The following is an 18913-nucleotide window of genomic DNA, read 5'->3' as shown; positions in this document are numbered from 1 at the left end:
GATTACTCTGCAATAGATAGTTTGTATTGTACTTTGGGATTACCCAGGATTGCCAACAGCACCATATCAAAACAAGTCCCATCTTTGATAATGATTGTCTTTCAGATCATTCTTAAGTTCCAAGTCCACGTAGAGGTGGGTCCTTGTCATACCTTAAAGCGGTGTAATGCTGACAAATTTTGTTTGGATTATGGTACGCTTTCATCGGGAGATTAGAGTTTGCATTTGCTTGACTTGAGTTGAGACAGTTCCGCTGAAGGAATTTATTATCATTAGAATCTCCAACAGTATGGGAAGGCTCTATAACAGGCAGTCAAAACTGTCCAACGCATCACCAGCACCAGCCTACCTGCTATCAAGGACATACATATAGAAAGGTGCCGGAAAAGGGCCAGTAATATCATGAAGGATCCCACCCACCCTGCTCACGGACTGTTGGTTCCACTCCCATCTGGGAGGAGGCTATGTAGCATCTAGGCCAGGACCACCTGACTCAAAAACAAATACTTTCCCGATGCAGGAAGGCTGATCAACACCTCCACCTATGAACTCAACCTTTCACACCCCCCACCACCACTACTTCATGATTTCCGTGTCTGAGTCACCCTACATACAGACACTCTTATGCCTAACATCAATTTCTAGGCCTACATAAACTATCTTATGTATTTATATTTATTGTGATTTTTTAAATTATTATGTTCTCTATCTTATACATATTTTGGGTTGCATCAGATACAGCGTAACAATTATTTTGTCCTCTTTTATACTTGTGTACTGGAAGTGACATTAAACAATCCTGAATGCAGAATAGTGAATATTGAATATGGAACGGCATTTAAAATTCATGCGGAGCAGTCTGGATAATGCTTAGAAAACTAGGATGAAGGCATCTGACCAACACAAATAAGTCTGAAATTCAGAGAAGTTGGAAGAAGAAACGTATGAAATTCAGTTAGATCAAAAATGGGAGAGATAAAATTACCCTCCAAGTTAAATGAGTCATTAAAGGACTTCCTCTGAGGAAGTTGTGCAGATGAAAACTTCATGTTCCAGTCTATCACTTGATAGTCAACATTTGCCAGTTTCTATCTTGTAATTGCTCATCAGTAATGTATCCTCTTCCGTTCAATATTCAAAGTAGATTTATTATCAAAGTACATATATGTCACCATATGCGACCCTGAGAATTGTTTTCTTGTGGGCATACTCAATAAACTCAATTTCCATAATAGAATCAATGAAGGACCGCACCACCAGGGCAGACAGCCACTGTGCAAATAAAAAAGAGAGAAAGATAAAGAACAAATAGATAAATAAACGAATAAGTAAGTAAGCAAGGAATAAATATCAAGTACATGAGACGAAGAGTCCTTGAGGGTGACTCCATAGGTTGTGGGAACATTTCAATGAAGTTATCCCCTCTGGTTCAAGAGCCCGATGGTTGAAGGGTGGTAACAGTTCCTGAACCTGGTGGAACGAGTCCTGAGTTTCCTGTAGCTTCTTCCTGATGGCAGCGGTGAGAAGAGAGAGATAATAACTGCTCCTGCACTTGATGATGTGAGTCCTGAGTCTCCTGTACTTTCTTCCATAAGACATAAGAGCAGAATTAGGCCCTTTGGCCCATCAAGTCCACTTTACTATTTCATCATTGCTGACCCCGGATCCCATTCAAACCCATACACCTGCCCTCTCACCTTGATGCCCCGACCAAACAAGAATCCATCAACTTCCGCTTTAAATATACCCACAGAATTGGCCTCAACTGTAGTCTGTGGCAGAGCATTCCACAGATTCAACACTCTTTGGCTAAAAGAAAATTCCTCCTTGCTTCTGCTCTGAAAGATCACCCCTCAGTTTTGAGGTTGTGCCATTTAGTTCTGGATACCCCCACCAGAGGGACTATCCTCCCCACATCCACCTTATTTAGTCCTTTCAACATTTGGTAGGTTTCAATGAGATCCCCACGCATTCTTCTAAATTCTGGTGAGTACAGGCCCAAAGCTGCCAAACACTCCTCATATGTTAACCCCTTCATTCCTGGACTTATCCTCACGAACCTCCACTAGATTCTCTCCAATGACAACACATCCTTTCTGAGATATGGGGCCCAAAACTGTTGACAATACTTCAAGTGCAGCCTGACTAGTGTCTTATCTTGTTTTTAGATTCTAATCCCTTTGAAATAAATGTCAGCATTGAATTTGCCTTCTTTACTACCGACTCAAAATGTAAATCAACCTTCTGGGAGTCTTGCTCGAGGACTCTTAAGTCCCTTTGCTTCTCTAATGTTTGAATTTTCTCCCCATTTAGATAATAGTCCACACTATTGTTCCTTTTACCAAAATGCATTATTATACATTTCCCAACACTGTGTTCCACCTGCCATTTTTTTGCACATTTTTTCCTATTTGTCTAAATCCTGCTGCAATCGCATTGCTTCCTCAGCACTACCAACCCCTCCATCTATCTTGGTATCAACCGCAAACTTTGCCACAAAGCCATCAATTCAACCGTCATTGACAAACAATGTGAAAAGTAGTAATCCCAATACTGACCCATGAGGAACACCATTAGTCACTGGTAGCCAACCAGAAAAGGCCCCCTTTATTCCCCCACTCACTGCCTCCTGCTTATCAGCCATTCCTCTACCCATGCCAGTATATTTCCTGTAATGCCATAGGATTTTATCTTGTTAAGCTGCCTTGTGTGGGGCGCCTTATCAAATACTGTGGTAAACTATGTATACCTGTCTGGACATGCCCCTCTGCTGACTGCTCCCGTGGCTCCTCCCACAGACCCCTGTATAAAGGCAAATGGGGCACTGTTCCTCCCTCAGTCTTCGACATGTCGTGCTCCCTTTTCGCTGTTAATAAAAGCCTATTGTTCACTTCCAGTCTCCTAGAGTTATTGATGGTGCATCAAATGCCTTCTGAAAATCTAAGTGAATGACATCCACTGCCTCTCCTTTGTCCACCCTGTTTGTTACTCCTTCGAAGAACTCCAGCAGATTTGTCAGGCAAGATTTCCCTTTACAGAAACCGTGATGACTCTGATTTATCTTATCATTAGTCTCCAAGTATTCCAAAACCTCATCCTTAATAATGGACTCCAATGCTTTCCCAACCACTGAGGTTAAGCTAACTGGCCGATAATTTCCTTTATTTTGTCTTCCTCCCTTCTTAAAGAGTGGAGTGCCATTTGTAATGTTCCAGTCCTCTGGCTCCATGCTAGAATCAAGTGATTCTTGAAAGATCAATGACCAATCCTTTATCTCTTCAGCAACCTCTTTCCAGACTCTATGATGCAGTTCATCTGGTCCAGGTGACTTATCCACCTGAAGAACTTTGAGTTTGCCTAGCACTTTTTCCTTTGTAATAGCAATGGCACTCACCCCTGCTCCTTGACACTCACAGACCTCTGGCATACAGCTCATGTCTTCCACAGTAAAGACTAAAGCAAAGTGCTTATTAAATTCATCTGCTTTTTCTTTGTCCCCCATTACTATCTCACTAACATACTGAATCTTTGCAAACACATGAAGAGTCGAGGCCTTACTATGCTTCCTTCGCAGCTTAGGCTGATAGCAGTAACTATATGCTGCTAATACCCTTTCTGCATAGAGAATTATGTTTCAAAGCTGCAGTTGGGCTTATTTCAAATCATTCAAGGTCAGAGCTAAGTTGTTTAGTAACTTTCAGGCAAGTTTGCATTGCATAACGTGTAGGGTTAGGAAAATGCAAGTTGCCTCAAATAAAGCTCTGCGTATTCTTCCAAACTAACCATAAGCCACTGATTTACACATGTGACCTCACACTCTCTGTGCCATCAAATCGTATTAAGTTCTTAGTAAGTCTTTGCAAGCCCTGGAATGAATGGGTTCCTCCTGCCTTGTAGGTAAGATTGTAGCAAACGCCGAAAATGCTTTGAAACACAGAGAGCATTGTTAAGTCTCACAAGATTTCCTTGAGAAAGAGCATTAAAGGATGTAGCCACTGGTCACCAGCAAGAGCTTACACAGAAGCTAATCCAGGTGTTTACTGAGTTTGGGGTGTTTAATGGAAGTCAACCCTTCACTTGTTGTAAGTAATCTGCAGCTATGAGTAATTGCAACTTCTCGAAGTTTGCCATCCACTTAGCTGCCCACAGTTCAATACCCTGGTGCCCATTGGATGGAATACATCTTATTCCTCTCCACTTCCTTAGGACTCCTGTGCAGTCCACATGCCACAGTATTCACTCCCCTGATAACCAGTTCCAAGTCAACGTTGAGTTTATTGTCATAAACCCAAGTTCACATATGCACAAATGTATTGAAAAACCTATTGCACAGCATCGCAGGTACATAATATCATATAAGCAACACTCAGAAGAAAAACATAAATTAAACACAGTGTTTGCAAGCAAAAGCACAGTTAGAATTTTTAAAAAATGCATTTTTCTGCAAAAGAGATCGAAGATGTCATGGTGTTGCTAATCTGTAGATTCCACCATTACTGTAACTAACAAATCCCGCAGCAAGTGTGATGAGCAACTTCTTCAAAAGCACCAGGCTGTCTTTAACTATTGCTGCCTACATTTGTTTCATTTTTATCTTATTGAGATACAGCATTGCCCTTCTGGCCCTTTGAGCTGTGCTGCCCAGCATTTCCTGGATTTAACCCTAGCCTAATCACGAGACAATTTACCAATTAACCTACCAGCCAGAACGTCTTTGGACTGTGGGAGGAATCCGGAGCACCCGGAGGAAACCCATGCAGTCACGGAGAGAATGTACAAACTCCTTACAGGAGGCAGGCAGGAAATTTAACTGGTGTGACGTGCTCATGGTATGCTTACAGAAATATCCATGGTTTCAGTCTGTCCAATCTAACCTTCTGTGATTTCACAACTCTACCCTTTGCTGAGGATTCCAAAAGTAGGAGATAAAAACTCATTCTTCAGCTGGCGTATTAAACAGCCAAATCAGGAATCATCGTTGGGGATGCTTTTCATGGAGGCATGGTATTAAGCCTATTGTGGTTTACATGGTTGAGATGAACAGATTTGTGGACATCAAGAGAATCCGAGGCTTCGGGGATTGGTTAATGACACTTAAAGGACCAGGTGCCTATTTCTGCCTCAGTTTCTCTCCTAACTGACCTGTTTACTAGAGCCGAAAAATGATTCTCGTTTACCTGTGCCCAGCTGTGTTAGGAATGCAGGAAAAGCAGTGGGCCATTGTCACCTCCAGCTTCTTCCACCATTTCACTAAGTGAAAGCAGTAAATGACTGGGATTATGGCTGAACAATGGTCAGCGGGTGTGATTATGGTAAAGGTAAAGATCTTTAAATATTCCCTTTATTTGTCACATGTATATCAAAACATCTAAACATACAATGAGATGTGTCAGTGACCAACACAGTTCGAAGACTGTGCCGTGGCAGGGGGTGCAGTCCACAGGTTTTGCCATGCTTCTGGCACCAGCATAGCTGGCCCACAACTTATTAATCCTAACCATATGTCTTCCAAATGTGGACGGATGCCAGAACAACCGGAGAAAACCCACACAGTCCCAGGAAGGACGGATAAATTCCTTATGGGCAGCGATAGGAATCAAATCCCAATCGGTGATCACTGGTGTAAAGTGATTCCCCTAACTGCTACACTATTCATAGAAAGCAATATCACATCAAAGACAAGAGGGCAGCTTGGAGAAATATCATATCAGTTGTGTAGAGGGTTAATACATGGGTGTGCATTATGTCAAGACTAATGACACTGGGCCTACAGGGCCTGCTGCTGAAGGGTTAACTTTCTATTGAAGAGAAAGCATAATCTGATAGTCAACAAAACAATGACGCCATTTCAATGACAAGGGGACTTCCACAGTTCTGAAGTTCTAGGAAGGAGGAATATCAGGAATGAATGAATCCTCTAACTGGAATGCAGTTTTACTTTCGTAAACAACTGCCGAAGCCTTCTGCCCATTATCATCTCCTCAGATTGCTATTAGTCTAAGGAGGCGCAACTGCCAAAGCCTCCCACCCCTTAACATCTCCTCCCATTGTTTTTAGTCTGAGGTGGCACATTTGACTGAGCAAGAAATCCTGTCAGTGGGCATGTGATCTGCCTTGAGAGAGACTGAGAACCAGCTCAACTGTCTGTGGCACTGCCAAGGAGAGCAATATCCCAGCAAAGCTTCAGAAACAGAGGGAAATATTTACTATGTAAAAATGATAAAATGTGAACAGAATGAAATACAATATTGTATTTTCCCGTGCCAGGAAATAGCTCATTTACTAACTAGCTGAGTGGATACTTATTTACCTGTACGTGATTTTAGTTCTTAGTGTCAATAAAGGTAAAATGCCTATTTGACAAGTAATTACAGTATGTGTATGGGATTGTGTGTGTATGTGTGCGTGTGTGTGTGTGTATGTTTCCTTGTGAATTTGAGTGTGTATGTGTGTGTTTCCTGTGAATTTGAGTGCGTGCATGTTTCTGTGTGAACTTGAGTGTGTGTTTCCCTGTGAATTTGAGTGTGTGTGTTTGTGTGTCCATCTGTTAATTTCTATCATGAATTTTCTTGTGCCAGAGATATGTTTACTTCTCTGAACCCCCACCTTCCTCCCACTCCACTTTTGCTGAACATCATAACCCTCCTCAATCCTCTGACCCCTCCTAATCTCTACCATCTCAGCTCCCAGCCTTGCCATGCCTTCACCAAACCCCTTTCTGAAGGTTTTGTTCTCAGCAGGGGCCGTACCCTGATTCTGAGCCCTTCTCTTGCCTCCGTGTCCGAGCCCATTTCTTCAGCAAGCATTCCCCACTCCCCACTGAGGACCTCTTCTCCTCTATTCAATCCTCCTCCTCTTTTTGGGCACCCCAACCTGGCCCTCTGCCACTCTGGATCTTTTCATCTCTAACTGGACTTGAACTGTTTAGACTTTTCCACTCTACGCTCCTTTTCTTACCTCATGGCCCTCCACTCTGCACATAGTCACACCAGCTTCATGCTCTCCAAATCAGGAAAGAGCAGTGGAGTAAATATATTTAAGACAAGGTTGGATAGATTTTTACATAGTAAGGGAATTAAGGGTTATGGGGAAACGGCTGGTAGGTGGAGATGAGTCCATGGTCAGATCTGCCATGATCTTATTGAACGGTGGAGCAGGCTTATTGGTCCAGATGGCCTACTCCTGCTCCCGTTTCTTATGTTCTTATGTTCTACGATATAATCAACAGGAACTTCTGAATACTTAAATGTCATTTTAAATAGACATTATTTTAAATTTAATCATTGTGCCTTTTGTAATTTAATTACCAGTACGCTGTGTTGTACTGAATGGAATAGCACTGCCAGTTCATTGTCCTCAGCAATGACAATAAAGCTCTGAACTTCTATGAAGTCTGATGCTCTCTGACTCTGACTCCATCTGTATTGAGCTGAAATGAACATGAGCCCTACTGAAGGGTCTCAGCCTGAAATATCGACTTCTTATTCACCTCCATAGAAGCTGACTGACTTGCTGAAATCTTTCAGCATTTTGTGTGTGGTGCTCATGGGTTAACATCTGCCAAACGCTTATGGATCTGTATGCATATCTGTATATTGCTCAGAATATATGCGTGTGTGTGAGTGAGCATGTGAGTGTATGTTTATATGTTTGTGTGTGTTCCAACAAATTGAATATGCTTGAGGCTATCTATTCAGAGCACATAGAAGCGCTATGTAAACAACAGAAGGAGTATGTCATCTCAACAACTACTGCCTGGCAGGCACCTTGTGCCCCATCTCTGTTAGAATCTATGGTTCCTGCACTGCCGCGGGGACCGGAGTTTAAGCATATCATTCTTAAACCCAAGGGGCACTTTAAGTGGAGAAAAAGAATGTGTCTACGAGTGTGTGTGTGTGTGTGTGTGTGTGTGTGTGTGTGTGTGTGTGTGTGTGTGTGTGTGTGTGTGTGTGTGTGTGTGTGTGTGTGTGTGTGTGTGTGTGTAAGAATGCATGCATATATATTAGTGAGTGTGTTTGTGTATGAGCATGTCTGTATGCAGAGAGTTTGATAATGAAATGTAATGACATTTAGTCTTGTGATGTTAAAAACAAGACACGAATTGCCGTTAAACATTTACTATTTGTAGCCTATTGCTTCATGTGTTCTAAAATTGTGAAGCTGAATAAATGCAGCACTGGTTATAATTAACATAACAAGCTCCCCCACTGTAATAGGAGTTCTTTAACTGCCCTTTGCATAATATACCTCTCATTAAAGGGACAACTTCACATTTTTATTTATGTGTGTGTTATTTTTTAGAGTGGTGTGTGTGTGTGTGTGTGTGTGTGTGTGTGTGTGTGTGTGTGTGTGTGTGTGTGTGTGTGTGTGTGTGTGTGTGTGTGTGTGTGTGTGTGTGTGTGTGTGTGTGTGTGTGTCTTTTGGTGTGGGGGAGGGAAGATGTAGATTGATGATCAGCCATGAGACGATGTGGGAATTAAACCTGTTGTTCAGACCACAGGCGCGACTGATATTTCTTGAGTGTGTAAGTTTATAAATAACTTTGGTTTCTGACTGCTATTTGCATGCAGCAGAAAGATTAATCATTTACGAATCGACTAAGAAACTTATTGTTCTTCGGAAGAGCCCCACACTGCTGTTGCAGGAATGTTGGTTGTCAGGAAGACACACAATTTTCTCTTCCACTCCCCCCCCCCCCTCCCTCCGCCCATGCCCCTTCTCTGTGTGTCTCTTTTGCTCATGGGATGTCAGTACGCCTGAGCCAGCCTGTGTCTTTCTCCTTCAAACTATTTCGGGCATAAATGAAGTCTTCTTTTACTCATTCTGCTTACATGCCTAGATCATGACATCACATGATGCAGCAGCTTAGCAACAACCATAAGGAGTTTAAGGTCTATTGCTTTCTGCATATCAATATTACTGAGTGAGTTTGGAATATGTTTCTGCGTGAGGCAGTAGAGTGGAAATGAAACAGTGCCTTACACCCGGTAAGTGTTTATTTTCTGAACTATTGGCATTTCCTTATGATCACTCAGAAAGTACCAGTTCAGGAGTATCGAGGGAAAAATTAGTAATTGTTATCAGCTTGTTAAAGATTTATAGGTCAGTGTTAAATAAATAATCTTTTGTTTACAGTATCAGCTTTGGCTCTGCCGATGGTATCTGTGTCTCTGGGTCAGAAGTCTCTGGGTTCAAGTCTAGGTTCAGCCATCTGAGCATAAAAGACCTTTACAGTGCTAAAGTGATATTGTGCTGACAGAGCGGCTGTCTTTGACTCTTCATTGTAGCTGTAAAGGTGTGATTTGTTGTCCTTCAGATGAGATTGAAGTTAATGCTTTGACTTTTGGTGGTAAAAGATGCCTCAGTTCATTTTTTAAAATATATTTTTTTCAACAAAAAAAAACAAACAACAAAAACAAAATACAGCACATTTCAACAAAACAAGGGGCAACTTGGTCTCCCTGGAGTCCTGTACAGTACTCAAAGTCAAAGTAACTTTATTATCAAAGCACGTACTGTAGTCATTTTCTTACAGGCATTCACAGGAAAATTTAAAAATGTAGTAGCATTTATTAAAAGCTATACATTAATAAAGATTGACAAATAACCTACGTACAAATAATACTGGGAATATGAGTTGTAGAACCCTTGGAAGTGAGTACAGAGGTTGTGGAGTCAGAGTTGTGGTGAGTGAAGCAGGAGGTATTTATACCTTAATCAGGATTTCTCTCAGCCATTGCTTGTGTGGGAGCTGACTGTGACTCTCGTGTCTTCTACATTACAACCATGACCACACACCAGAAATATCTCATTGGTTTGAAAGGCACCATATAATAAGACTTCTTTTCAAGATCTTGCTCTTTAAGGCTCTGAGATCAAGCTGAAGCTGCTGCATGTCAGGTTGATGGTACAGACTGAAAACATTACCTGCAGCTAAGCTCACCTAACCTTGCAAAGGGAACGAGAGCTGGCTCTCAGATACGTATGTAATTACTTTCTGGAGCATTGTATGCTGGTGGGATTCGTGTTGTTCTAGGGAAAGCATTTTTGAGGTGTAATCCACAAAGCCCCTTAAAATTGGTGCTCTGCTTGGCTGGATTAAGACCCCTTCCATTTGTAAACCAATTTCTGAAGGACAGTAATTGGGCAAGTTTCTTACTTCAACCTGGAAAATGGTCAGAGGTTGTCTTAAGGAACATCCTGGTCTATCAAGTGCTATCACAAGATATGATATGACAGTCTTGAAGCAAAACCAGCAGGCTCAATATTTAGTTTAGGAACCTGGGGCACAAACACATCTGTCCCTTCCCTAAATCTCTCCAGTGTCTCCCCCTTCCTGCTCCTTCTCCCTCTCCATCTACATCTGATCCTTCTCCAGTCCTACTATTTTGTCTCCTTACCTAAAACCCTCTCTCTCCTGGTTCCAAGGAGCCTCTACCCACCAGCTGCCCCCAATCTCCCATATGGTTCAGTTACCATGTGCCCTTCACCTCTCCTCTAATGGTTCCCATTATTACCTTCCTTTCTTCAGATTCCAGGACTGGGAGCCTCACTGTTGCTGCTTACAGCCATCTTAGGTGTCTTCACCTTCACTCTCTCCATCCCTCCGCCATCCTCTGTCTCCCAGTTCCCGCCTCCCTCTCCCTTACCTGGTTTAAACTGCTTATCACCCTTCACCAACCTCAGAATCCATAATCATCTCTGTCCCCTGTCTCACCAATTCCCTCTCCTGTTTATATTGGCTATCTCCCCTCTGCACACTTGGTCCTGATGTAGAATTTCAACCCAAAACATTGACAACCCCTTTCCTGCATCAGATACTGGTTGACCTACTGATTATAGACCGGCGGATTATTTGTTGGTCGAGATGCCAGCATCTCCATCTCCACATCTCCTCCATTAACATCTTCCTGCCCTGCCCCTCCCATCACTCCACAGATTTTGAATCTGCATTGGGGTTGGACGTTTGACTGCTCTGGTGATGCCCAGTTACCTTTGGTAGAGGTGTGGAAGAGCCTTGGGGGAGAGGCGATGGAGCACAAGCTGGTTGCTGGGTTTGCATTAACAGTGCTGTGTGCAGGGGACATCATGTGCTGAGCACATGTCACAACTGTGGGCAAATGGGTCACAGAAGGAAGCACGGCTGACAAAGAGAATCCATTCACTGCTTGCCAAAGCAGGATATCATTGTTTTAATATCGCAGAAGAAAAGTTCAGGAATACAAGGTCATTGAGTACCTGAGTCACTCCAGGCTCAGAAATGTTTTGTTTAAATGGAACATTCCCTCAGTTAATCTAAATTAAGGTGAAGTAAAGTCATAATGAAGCAATGAGTTCTTTCTCAGTAATATGAAAGCTACAAGTCCAAAACCTGCAGATGAAGGTGCTAGAAGTTCTCAGTGAGCCTTCCAGCATCAGTAATGGGTACCTACAGAAAGCCCAAGCCAGATGGGCTGGCCATGTCGTCAGGATGTCTGACAGTCGACTACCAAAACAGCTGCTGTATGGAGAGCTGAGCCAGGGCAAGTGCTCAGTTGGAGAGCAGAGGAAACGTTTCAAAGACTGCCACAAAGTGTCCCTCAAAGACCTCAACATCAATCCCAGTAGCTGGGAATCGCTTGCTCTGGACCGCCCACCCTGGTGGAGCAGGACCACTAAAGGAGCGTATGCAGCAGAAATCAGACGCACCGCAGAGGCTCAGAGGAAACGCGCCGCGCGCAAGGCTCGAGCTACCTCCACTTCCACTGCAGCACCTACCCTCATGTGTCCCACATGTGGGCGAGCTTTCAGGGCCCGGATTGGCCTCACCAGTCACCTCCGGACCCACAGTCACAAACCCTCCACCTGACAGAAGTCGTGGTCGTCATCGACTCCGAAGGACGAACAACAACAACAACAACAATCAGTAATGGGTGAAATCGAGTCAATGACACTGTCGTCAGGCCAGTGGTGTGAGCATCCTCATATCAGCCATTAACCTCTGGTTTGGTGCAACACAAGATTCAGAAGCTGCAGTGGAGTCTCGGGTCAGCAGAATTGGCTGCACTCTACCATTACTACAGGACTTGTTTGCGTCCAGGTCAAAAAGGCTGGCAGAAATAATTGTTGCAGCATTTCCTATCCAGCAAACTGCTTCTTCTAAAAGTTCCCTTCTGGAAAGCGCTGTAGGGCTATTAAAACAAAAACTTCACACATCTTAAAAGTTTCTTCCCCCAGGAAGTTAATCTGTTGAACCATTCTAGTTAGCTCCCCACCTCCCCCCCATCTTTATCCCAGTCACCACACTGCACTGTAAGCACTTTAAACGACTTTATATAATGTCGTTTACACTGTACATGCATGCTGCTATTTATGTATTTATGCACATTCTATCCCATATTAGTACATCTAACTTTATTTTTATCGAATTCTTTGTTCAGTATAATTGTTGAATGTTGTTGTTTATTGTTGCATGCCATGCCAACACACCACAACGATTTCCAGATATATATAAATGCATGTGGTGAATGAAGTCGATCCTTGGCTGTTGCCAGACTTGCTGACCAACTCCAGCATTTTATGATTTTATTTCAATTCACTCTCCATTGTTGAACAACTCTCACATCCAATTCTTCCATTTACTGTCTGTCTGCCTCTTCATAAACAACAGAGGTAGGGATCTCTGGGTCCTTGCCTTTCACTCCACCATCCTCCACATCCAATATTTCATCCTTCACCATTTCTACTATCCCTAAATGATCTTCCACAGGTCACATCCTTCCCCACCCCCCACAATCTATGGACCACTCTCTATGACTTCCTAGACCACTCCCCTCTTCTCATTGCTTGGCACTTCCCTCTGCAATCATAGGAGGTGTAACCCCTATCCCTCCACCCCTTCTCTCACCCTCATCTGGAGACATTAACAGTCCTTCCAAGTGAAGCGGAGGTTTGCCAGCACCTCCTCCAACGTGGTCTGCTGCATTTGGTTCTCATGATATAGCCTCTTCCACATTTGGAAACTGAGCCCAATTTTGGTGCTCTGTCCATGATGGCCATCTCATGCTTCCAGTTGCATGTTATTTTAACTCTCTTTCCCACTCCCATGTCCAACTGTATGTTTGCAGACTACACTATTGCTACAAGCAGGCCAAAAGCAAACTGGAAGAACAATATCTCATGTTCCGCTTGGGTAGCTTCCAATGCAATGATATGAACATTGAATTTTCCAGTATCAAATAACACGTGCCTCAGGTGTTCACCTCCAACGTACGTTCACCAATACACCTAGGTTTCTTATCCCATTGTTTGCCTTTCCACCTTCTTCCCCTCCATTATGTTGTTTTATGTGCTGAAAGATATTTCACCTTTACAAATAGGAAGCTGAAACAGGTAGCTAATATGTTGTTTCAGGAAAATGACATTTTATGCTTTGCACTCTTTCTTTTCCCAGTTGGTTACTAAGTGGTTCTGACAGAAATCTTCTCCTGAGTGCCAATGAGACCTATTTGCAAGTTGAGATGCTGCTCTGGAAAGCGCAAATGACCCACAATCTTTGAAACCTTCAGTAGGACCATGGGATCAATAAACATTGGAAAGGCTGCGACACTGAATGAACTGCTACATGCCAGCATTGATACAATCGGTAAGTGTACCGAATAGTACTCCTTGCCCATAACAGGTAAGATGTAAATGGATTGTTATTTTCTGAGAAGGTCAAATCTTGAAAAGCATGTCTTTCACAAGTGCCAATGTTTTTCCGGCCAGTCATGCTCTGTTGTATCCTGCCTTCTTAAATCTAGATGTTACACAGCATATCCTTCCAAGTATTTATTTTACTCCGAGTGACCAGGTGCAAAAGTATAAAAGCTGCCTATGTAATCATCTTAATGTGTGCTCCATGCTGACAATGGAATGATGCTGAAATCCCTTCTGTTAGCTTTCGGTAACGCAAACTCATGCAGAGGCAGAAGTCTGGGAAAAGGAGCATTGAAGGGAGATGGTGACTTATTGGAGTCTCGACCCTTGTGGGCTGCTGCAGCACATCCTTGGGTGTATTGGTTGTTAGCGCAAACAACACATATCACTTTACGCATCAATGTACACATGACAAATAAACATGAATCTTTGGTCTTGATTTTGATCTTGAGTACAAAATTCCTAATGCCTAAATTAATGATAAGAATCAACTCTCCTTGATTTTTAAACATTTGCAAGACTTTCTTTTCCATACTTTAAAACTTAATCCATAATTCACTTGAAAGTGCATCGGGTAACATTGCAAATAAAGGGATATGACACATCTCAGAGACACGTAGGTAGATTAAATGACCACTGTCAAAGTATTCATGAGGGAATCTGCAGATGCTGGAAATTCAAGCAACACACATAAAATGCTGGTGGAACACAGCAGGCCAGACAACATCTATAGGAAAAAGCACTGTCGACGTTTCAGGCTGAGACACTTCATCAGGACTAACTGAAATAAAAGGTAGTAAGAGATTTGAAGGTAGGAGGGGCAGGGGGAAATCCGAAACGATAGAAGACCGGAGGGGGTGGGATGAAGACAAGAGCTGGATAGGTTATTGGCAAAAGGGATACAGAGCTAGAGAAGGGAAAGGATCATGGGATGGGAGGCCGAGGGAGAAAGAATGGGGGGGAGGGGAGCACCAGAGTGAGATGGAGAGCAGGCAAGGAGTGATTGTGAGAGGAGCAGAGAGAGAAAAAAAAGGGGGGAAATAAATAAATCAGGGATGGAGTAAGAAGGGGAAGAGGGGCATTAACGGAAGTTAGAAAAGTCAATGTTCATGCCATGCCAATACTGTCAAAGTATTTCTCAGTGTGGGCAAGTGGCAAAAGAATCAAAGGGGAGCTGATGGGTATGTGAAAGACAATAAATCATCGTGGTACAGAAAAAATGAGGAGGAGTTATTGGGGATATTGGCTCAGCTCTCTGAGAATAGATATGAAACTGAAGGGCCAAATGGTTTTCACCTACATCTTGGCAATTAAATACATTACTTGGCATTTTATCCTCACCCTCAATTTGAAGAAGTTTCCATCTAATAGTTGGAGGAACATTTGCTCATTTCACAATTATGATATGAAACTTTCACTTGGTGTTGTGGCGTAGTGTCCATGTCATAGTGTGGGCACTCCAGACAGAGCCCATGTTTAAGAATCAGTATGTCCTGTAATTGTATCCGTATGTTTACTGGTGCTGCTGTGTTATTTGTTGCCTGTGTTATAGAATCAGTCATCTGGGAGGCGGTGCTGAGGAAGCCTCTACATCCTCAGGAGGCTAAAGAAATTTGGCATGTGGCGTCGACTCTTGCCAATTTTTGTCAATATAAAGCATTCTATCCAAACGCACAATGGCTTGGTATGGCAACTGCTCTCCGCGTGAGCCGCAGAGAGCTGTGCACACAGCTCAGCACTTCGAGGAAACCAGCCTCCCCTCCATGGACTCTGTCTATATTTCTCTCTGCCTCAGTAAATCAGCCAGCAGAATCAAACCCATCCCCCCGCCATCATCATTCTCTCTTCTTCCCTCTTCCATCGGCCAGAAGATACAAAAGCCTGAAAAGCCTAGCAGGCTGAAGGATAGCTTCTACCCTGCTGCTTTCAGGCTAATAAATTGTTCCCTAGCAAAGCAATCAGACTCCTGACCTCACAATCTTTCTTGATATGATCTTGCATCTTATTGTTTACCTGCACTTCCCTTTCTCTGTAAAGGTTGTGCTTTATTCTGCATTTTACCTTGCTCTACCTCAACGCACTGTGTAATGATTTGATCTGTATGAACAGTATACAAGTCAAGATTTTCACTGCATCTTAGTACATGTCACAGTAATAAATAATTTCCATTTCTATTTACATATCTATCTATCTATCTATTTATGTATTTATTGAGATACAGTGCATAATAGGCATTTCTGGCCCATTAAACCATGGTGGCCAGCAATCTCTGAATTTAATCCTAGCCCAATCATGGAGCAATTTACAATGACTAATTAACCTACCAACCAGTGTGTCAATGGACTGTGGGAGGAACCCGGAGCACCCAGAGGAAACAGTCATGAGATTTGTAATCCAGATGGTGCCCCTGTTATTGGATCAGTAATCCTGATGTTCCCCATGTTATTATGTCAGTAATCCAGATGGTGTCCAGGTTATCAGATCAGTAATCCAGATGTTGCCCATTTTATTAAATCAGTAATCCAGGTGGAATAAAAAACTTAAATGGTAATTAATAACAATTCTTTAATAGCCAATTTTATGTCATAATTCTTATGTCATCGCGTCCCTGAATTTGTTTGGAGTCAAAGTCGATCTTATTGTCATATGCACATGTAAGCATAGAACAATGACCAAGCTTGCTCGCAGTAACATCACAATCATCAAGCAATCACAAGAACAACAAGACAACCATAAATGATACACAATTTTTCAAGAATTTTTTTGAAGCGGTATTCACGAGAAAATCATTAGTTAATCATAAATTTTACTCGAGTTTTTTGTTCTATTTTGTTTGATCTAGTTCAGTTTTTCTAATTATTTTGTTCTAGTTTTTGTTATAATTAGAACCAAAAATAAACCATAGTAGTGAAAATTGATTAAAATATTCATATTGTTCCTTTGAATCTGCTTCATCATTCACATAGCAAATCCCCTACCTCAGCATCATTTTCTGGCACTGTTCGCATTTCCCTCAGATCCCCTAATGTTCAGAAATCTATTGATACCTGTTTTGAATACATTCAAAGACTAACCATTCAGTCTTCTTGGTTGGTCCAAAGGCTGACTTCCCTCTTTCTGAAGAAATTTCTCCCCATCACCGTCATTAAGTGGCCTAACACTTTTACTGGGCTGTAAGTAAAACGTAAGACATTGGTGCAGAATTGGGCCATTCAGTCCACTGAGTCTGCTCCAATATTCCATCATGGCTGATTTATAACCCCCATCAACCCTATTCTCCTGACTTTTCCCTGTGACCTTTGACACCCTAACTAATCAATAAACTATGAACCTCCACATTAAATATACTCATTGACTTGGCCTCTGCAGTCATGAATTTCACAGTCATCCTCTGGCTAAAGAAATTCCTCCTATTCTCTGTTCTAAATTGATGTCCCTCTATTCTGAGGCTGTGCCCCCGTTCCTAGATTTACTGACTATAGGAAACATCCTCTCCACATCCACTCTATTTAGGGCTTTCAACATTTGATTGGTTTCAATAAGATCTCCCTTCATTCTTCTAATTTCCAGTAAATACAGGACCAGAGCCATCAAGCACATGTCATATATTAACTATTACATTCCCAGAATCATTCTCATAAATCTCTCTGAACCGTCTCCGATGCCAGTATATCTGTTCTTAGATAAAAGACTCAAAACTGTTCTCAATACTCAACATGAGGCCTCATCAGTGCCTTATAGAACTTCAGCATAACATTCTTGCTTTTATATTCTAGTCCTCTTGAAATGAATGTTAACATTGCATTTGCCTTCCTCACCACTGATGCAACCTGTAAGTTAACTTCTAGTGAATCCTGCACAAGGACTCCCAAGTCCCTTTGCAGCTCTGATTTAAAAAAAAATTTGCTCCACGTTTCGAAAATAGTTTACGCCTTTATTCTTTCTACCAAAGTGCATGACCACACACATTCCTACACTATATTTCATCTGCCACTTCTTTGTCCATTCTCCCAATCTAAGTCTTTCTGCAGATTCTGCTTCTTCAACACTACCTGCCTCTCCACTTTACTTTGTTTCATCTGCCATCACTTTTGTCCTCCAATCCTTTACATAGTAATGTAAATACAAACGGTCTCAATACTGACCACTGCAAAACACCACAATTCACTGGAAGTCAGCCAGAATAGGCCCCCTTTTTCCCACTGTTTTCCTACTGCAAGTCAACCAATCTTCTTTCCATGCTGGTATCTTTCCTGTAATGACATGGACTCTTGACTTATTAAGCAGCCTCATGTGCAATACCTTGTCAAAGGCCTTCTGAAATTCTAAGTAAGAAACATCTATTGACTCTCCTTTGTCTATTTTGCTTACTACAGTTGGCCCTCCTTATCCATGGGGGATTGGCTCCGGGACCCCTCGCAGATACCAAAAAACGCAGATGTTCAAGTCCCTTATTTAACCTGCCTCAGTGCGGTGGTCTTTAGGACTCAGTGGAACCCCAGTCCTAATTTAACCTGTCTCAGTGTGGTGGACATTAGGACCCAGTGGAACCCCAGTCCTAATTTAACCTGTCTCAGTGTGGTGGACATTAGGACCCGGTGGTGCAGCTCTGAATCTGCAGTGTTTATGTTCATGAAAATAATGACAATCACGATTGAAAATAAAGTGGAAGTAATAAAGTGATCAGAAAGAGGTGAAACGCCATCGGTCATTGGAAAAGCATTTGGCTATAGTCGGTCAGCGATCAGAACAATTTTAATGGAGCATGTGAAAGGCCCTGCCCCGATGAAAGCTACAATTATTACTAAGCAATGCAGTGGTTTAATTATTGAAATACATACATTTCTTAAGTGTTTCATATGCATAGAAAGGTAAAATATATACTACATACTAAGACAAACGTTTGACTAACTGATGCTAAATAATACCGGATATACCTGTTCCGACTTCAGATCCGAGAAAGATGGACTCAGGAACGGTACTTGTTCATAACCCAGGGACTGCTTGTACTTTAAAATCATCTCTAGATTACTTATAATACCCAATACAATGTAAATAGTTGCTATACTGTATTGTTTAGGGAATAATGACAAGAAAAAAATAGTCTGTACATGCTCAAACAACGAGTGCTGGAGAGAGAACTTCCGGGTTTTCCCAATCCGCGGTTGGTTGAATCTGTGCACGCGGAATCCACGGATAAGGAGGGCCGACTGTATTTCCTCAGAGAATTCCAAAG

General features: G+C 42.2%; 1 protein-coding gene across 1 annotated transcript in view; it reads left to right on the top strand.

Moving 5' to 3' along the window:
* The first annotated feature begins 8681 nt into the window (after positions 1-8681).
* rasgrp3 (RAS guanyl releasing protein 3 (calcium and DAG-regulated)) overlaps positions 8682-18913 on the top strand; it is a 111699-nt gene continuing 101467 nt past the window's right edge. Inside the window, exons 1-2 of the mRNA XM_073050516.1 lie at positions 8682-8987; positions 13433-13624. Coding sequence (XP_072906617.1) covers positions 13555-13624 — 70 coding nt within the window. The 5' untranslated portion in view covers positions 8682-8987; positions 13433-13554. The remainder of the gene's footprint in view (positions 8988-13432; positions 13625-18913) is intronic.

The sequence above is a fragment of the Hemitrygon akajei genome, chromosome 7 (assembly GCF_048418815.1).
Source record: "Hemitrygon akajei chromosome 7, sHemAka1.3, whole genome shotgun sequence".
In the NCBI taxonomy this organism is placed as follows: Eukaryota; Metazoa; Chordata; class Chondrichthyes; order Myliobatiformes; family Dasyatidae; genus Hemitrygon; species Hemitrygon akajei.
Note: the sequence above shows the minus strand (reverse complement) of the source record. Positions and strands in the feature narration are given on the sequence as shown.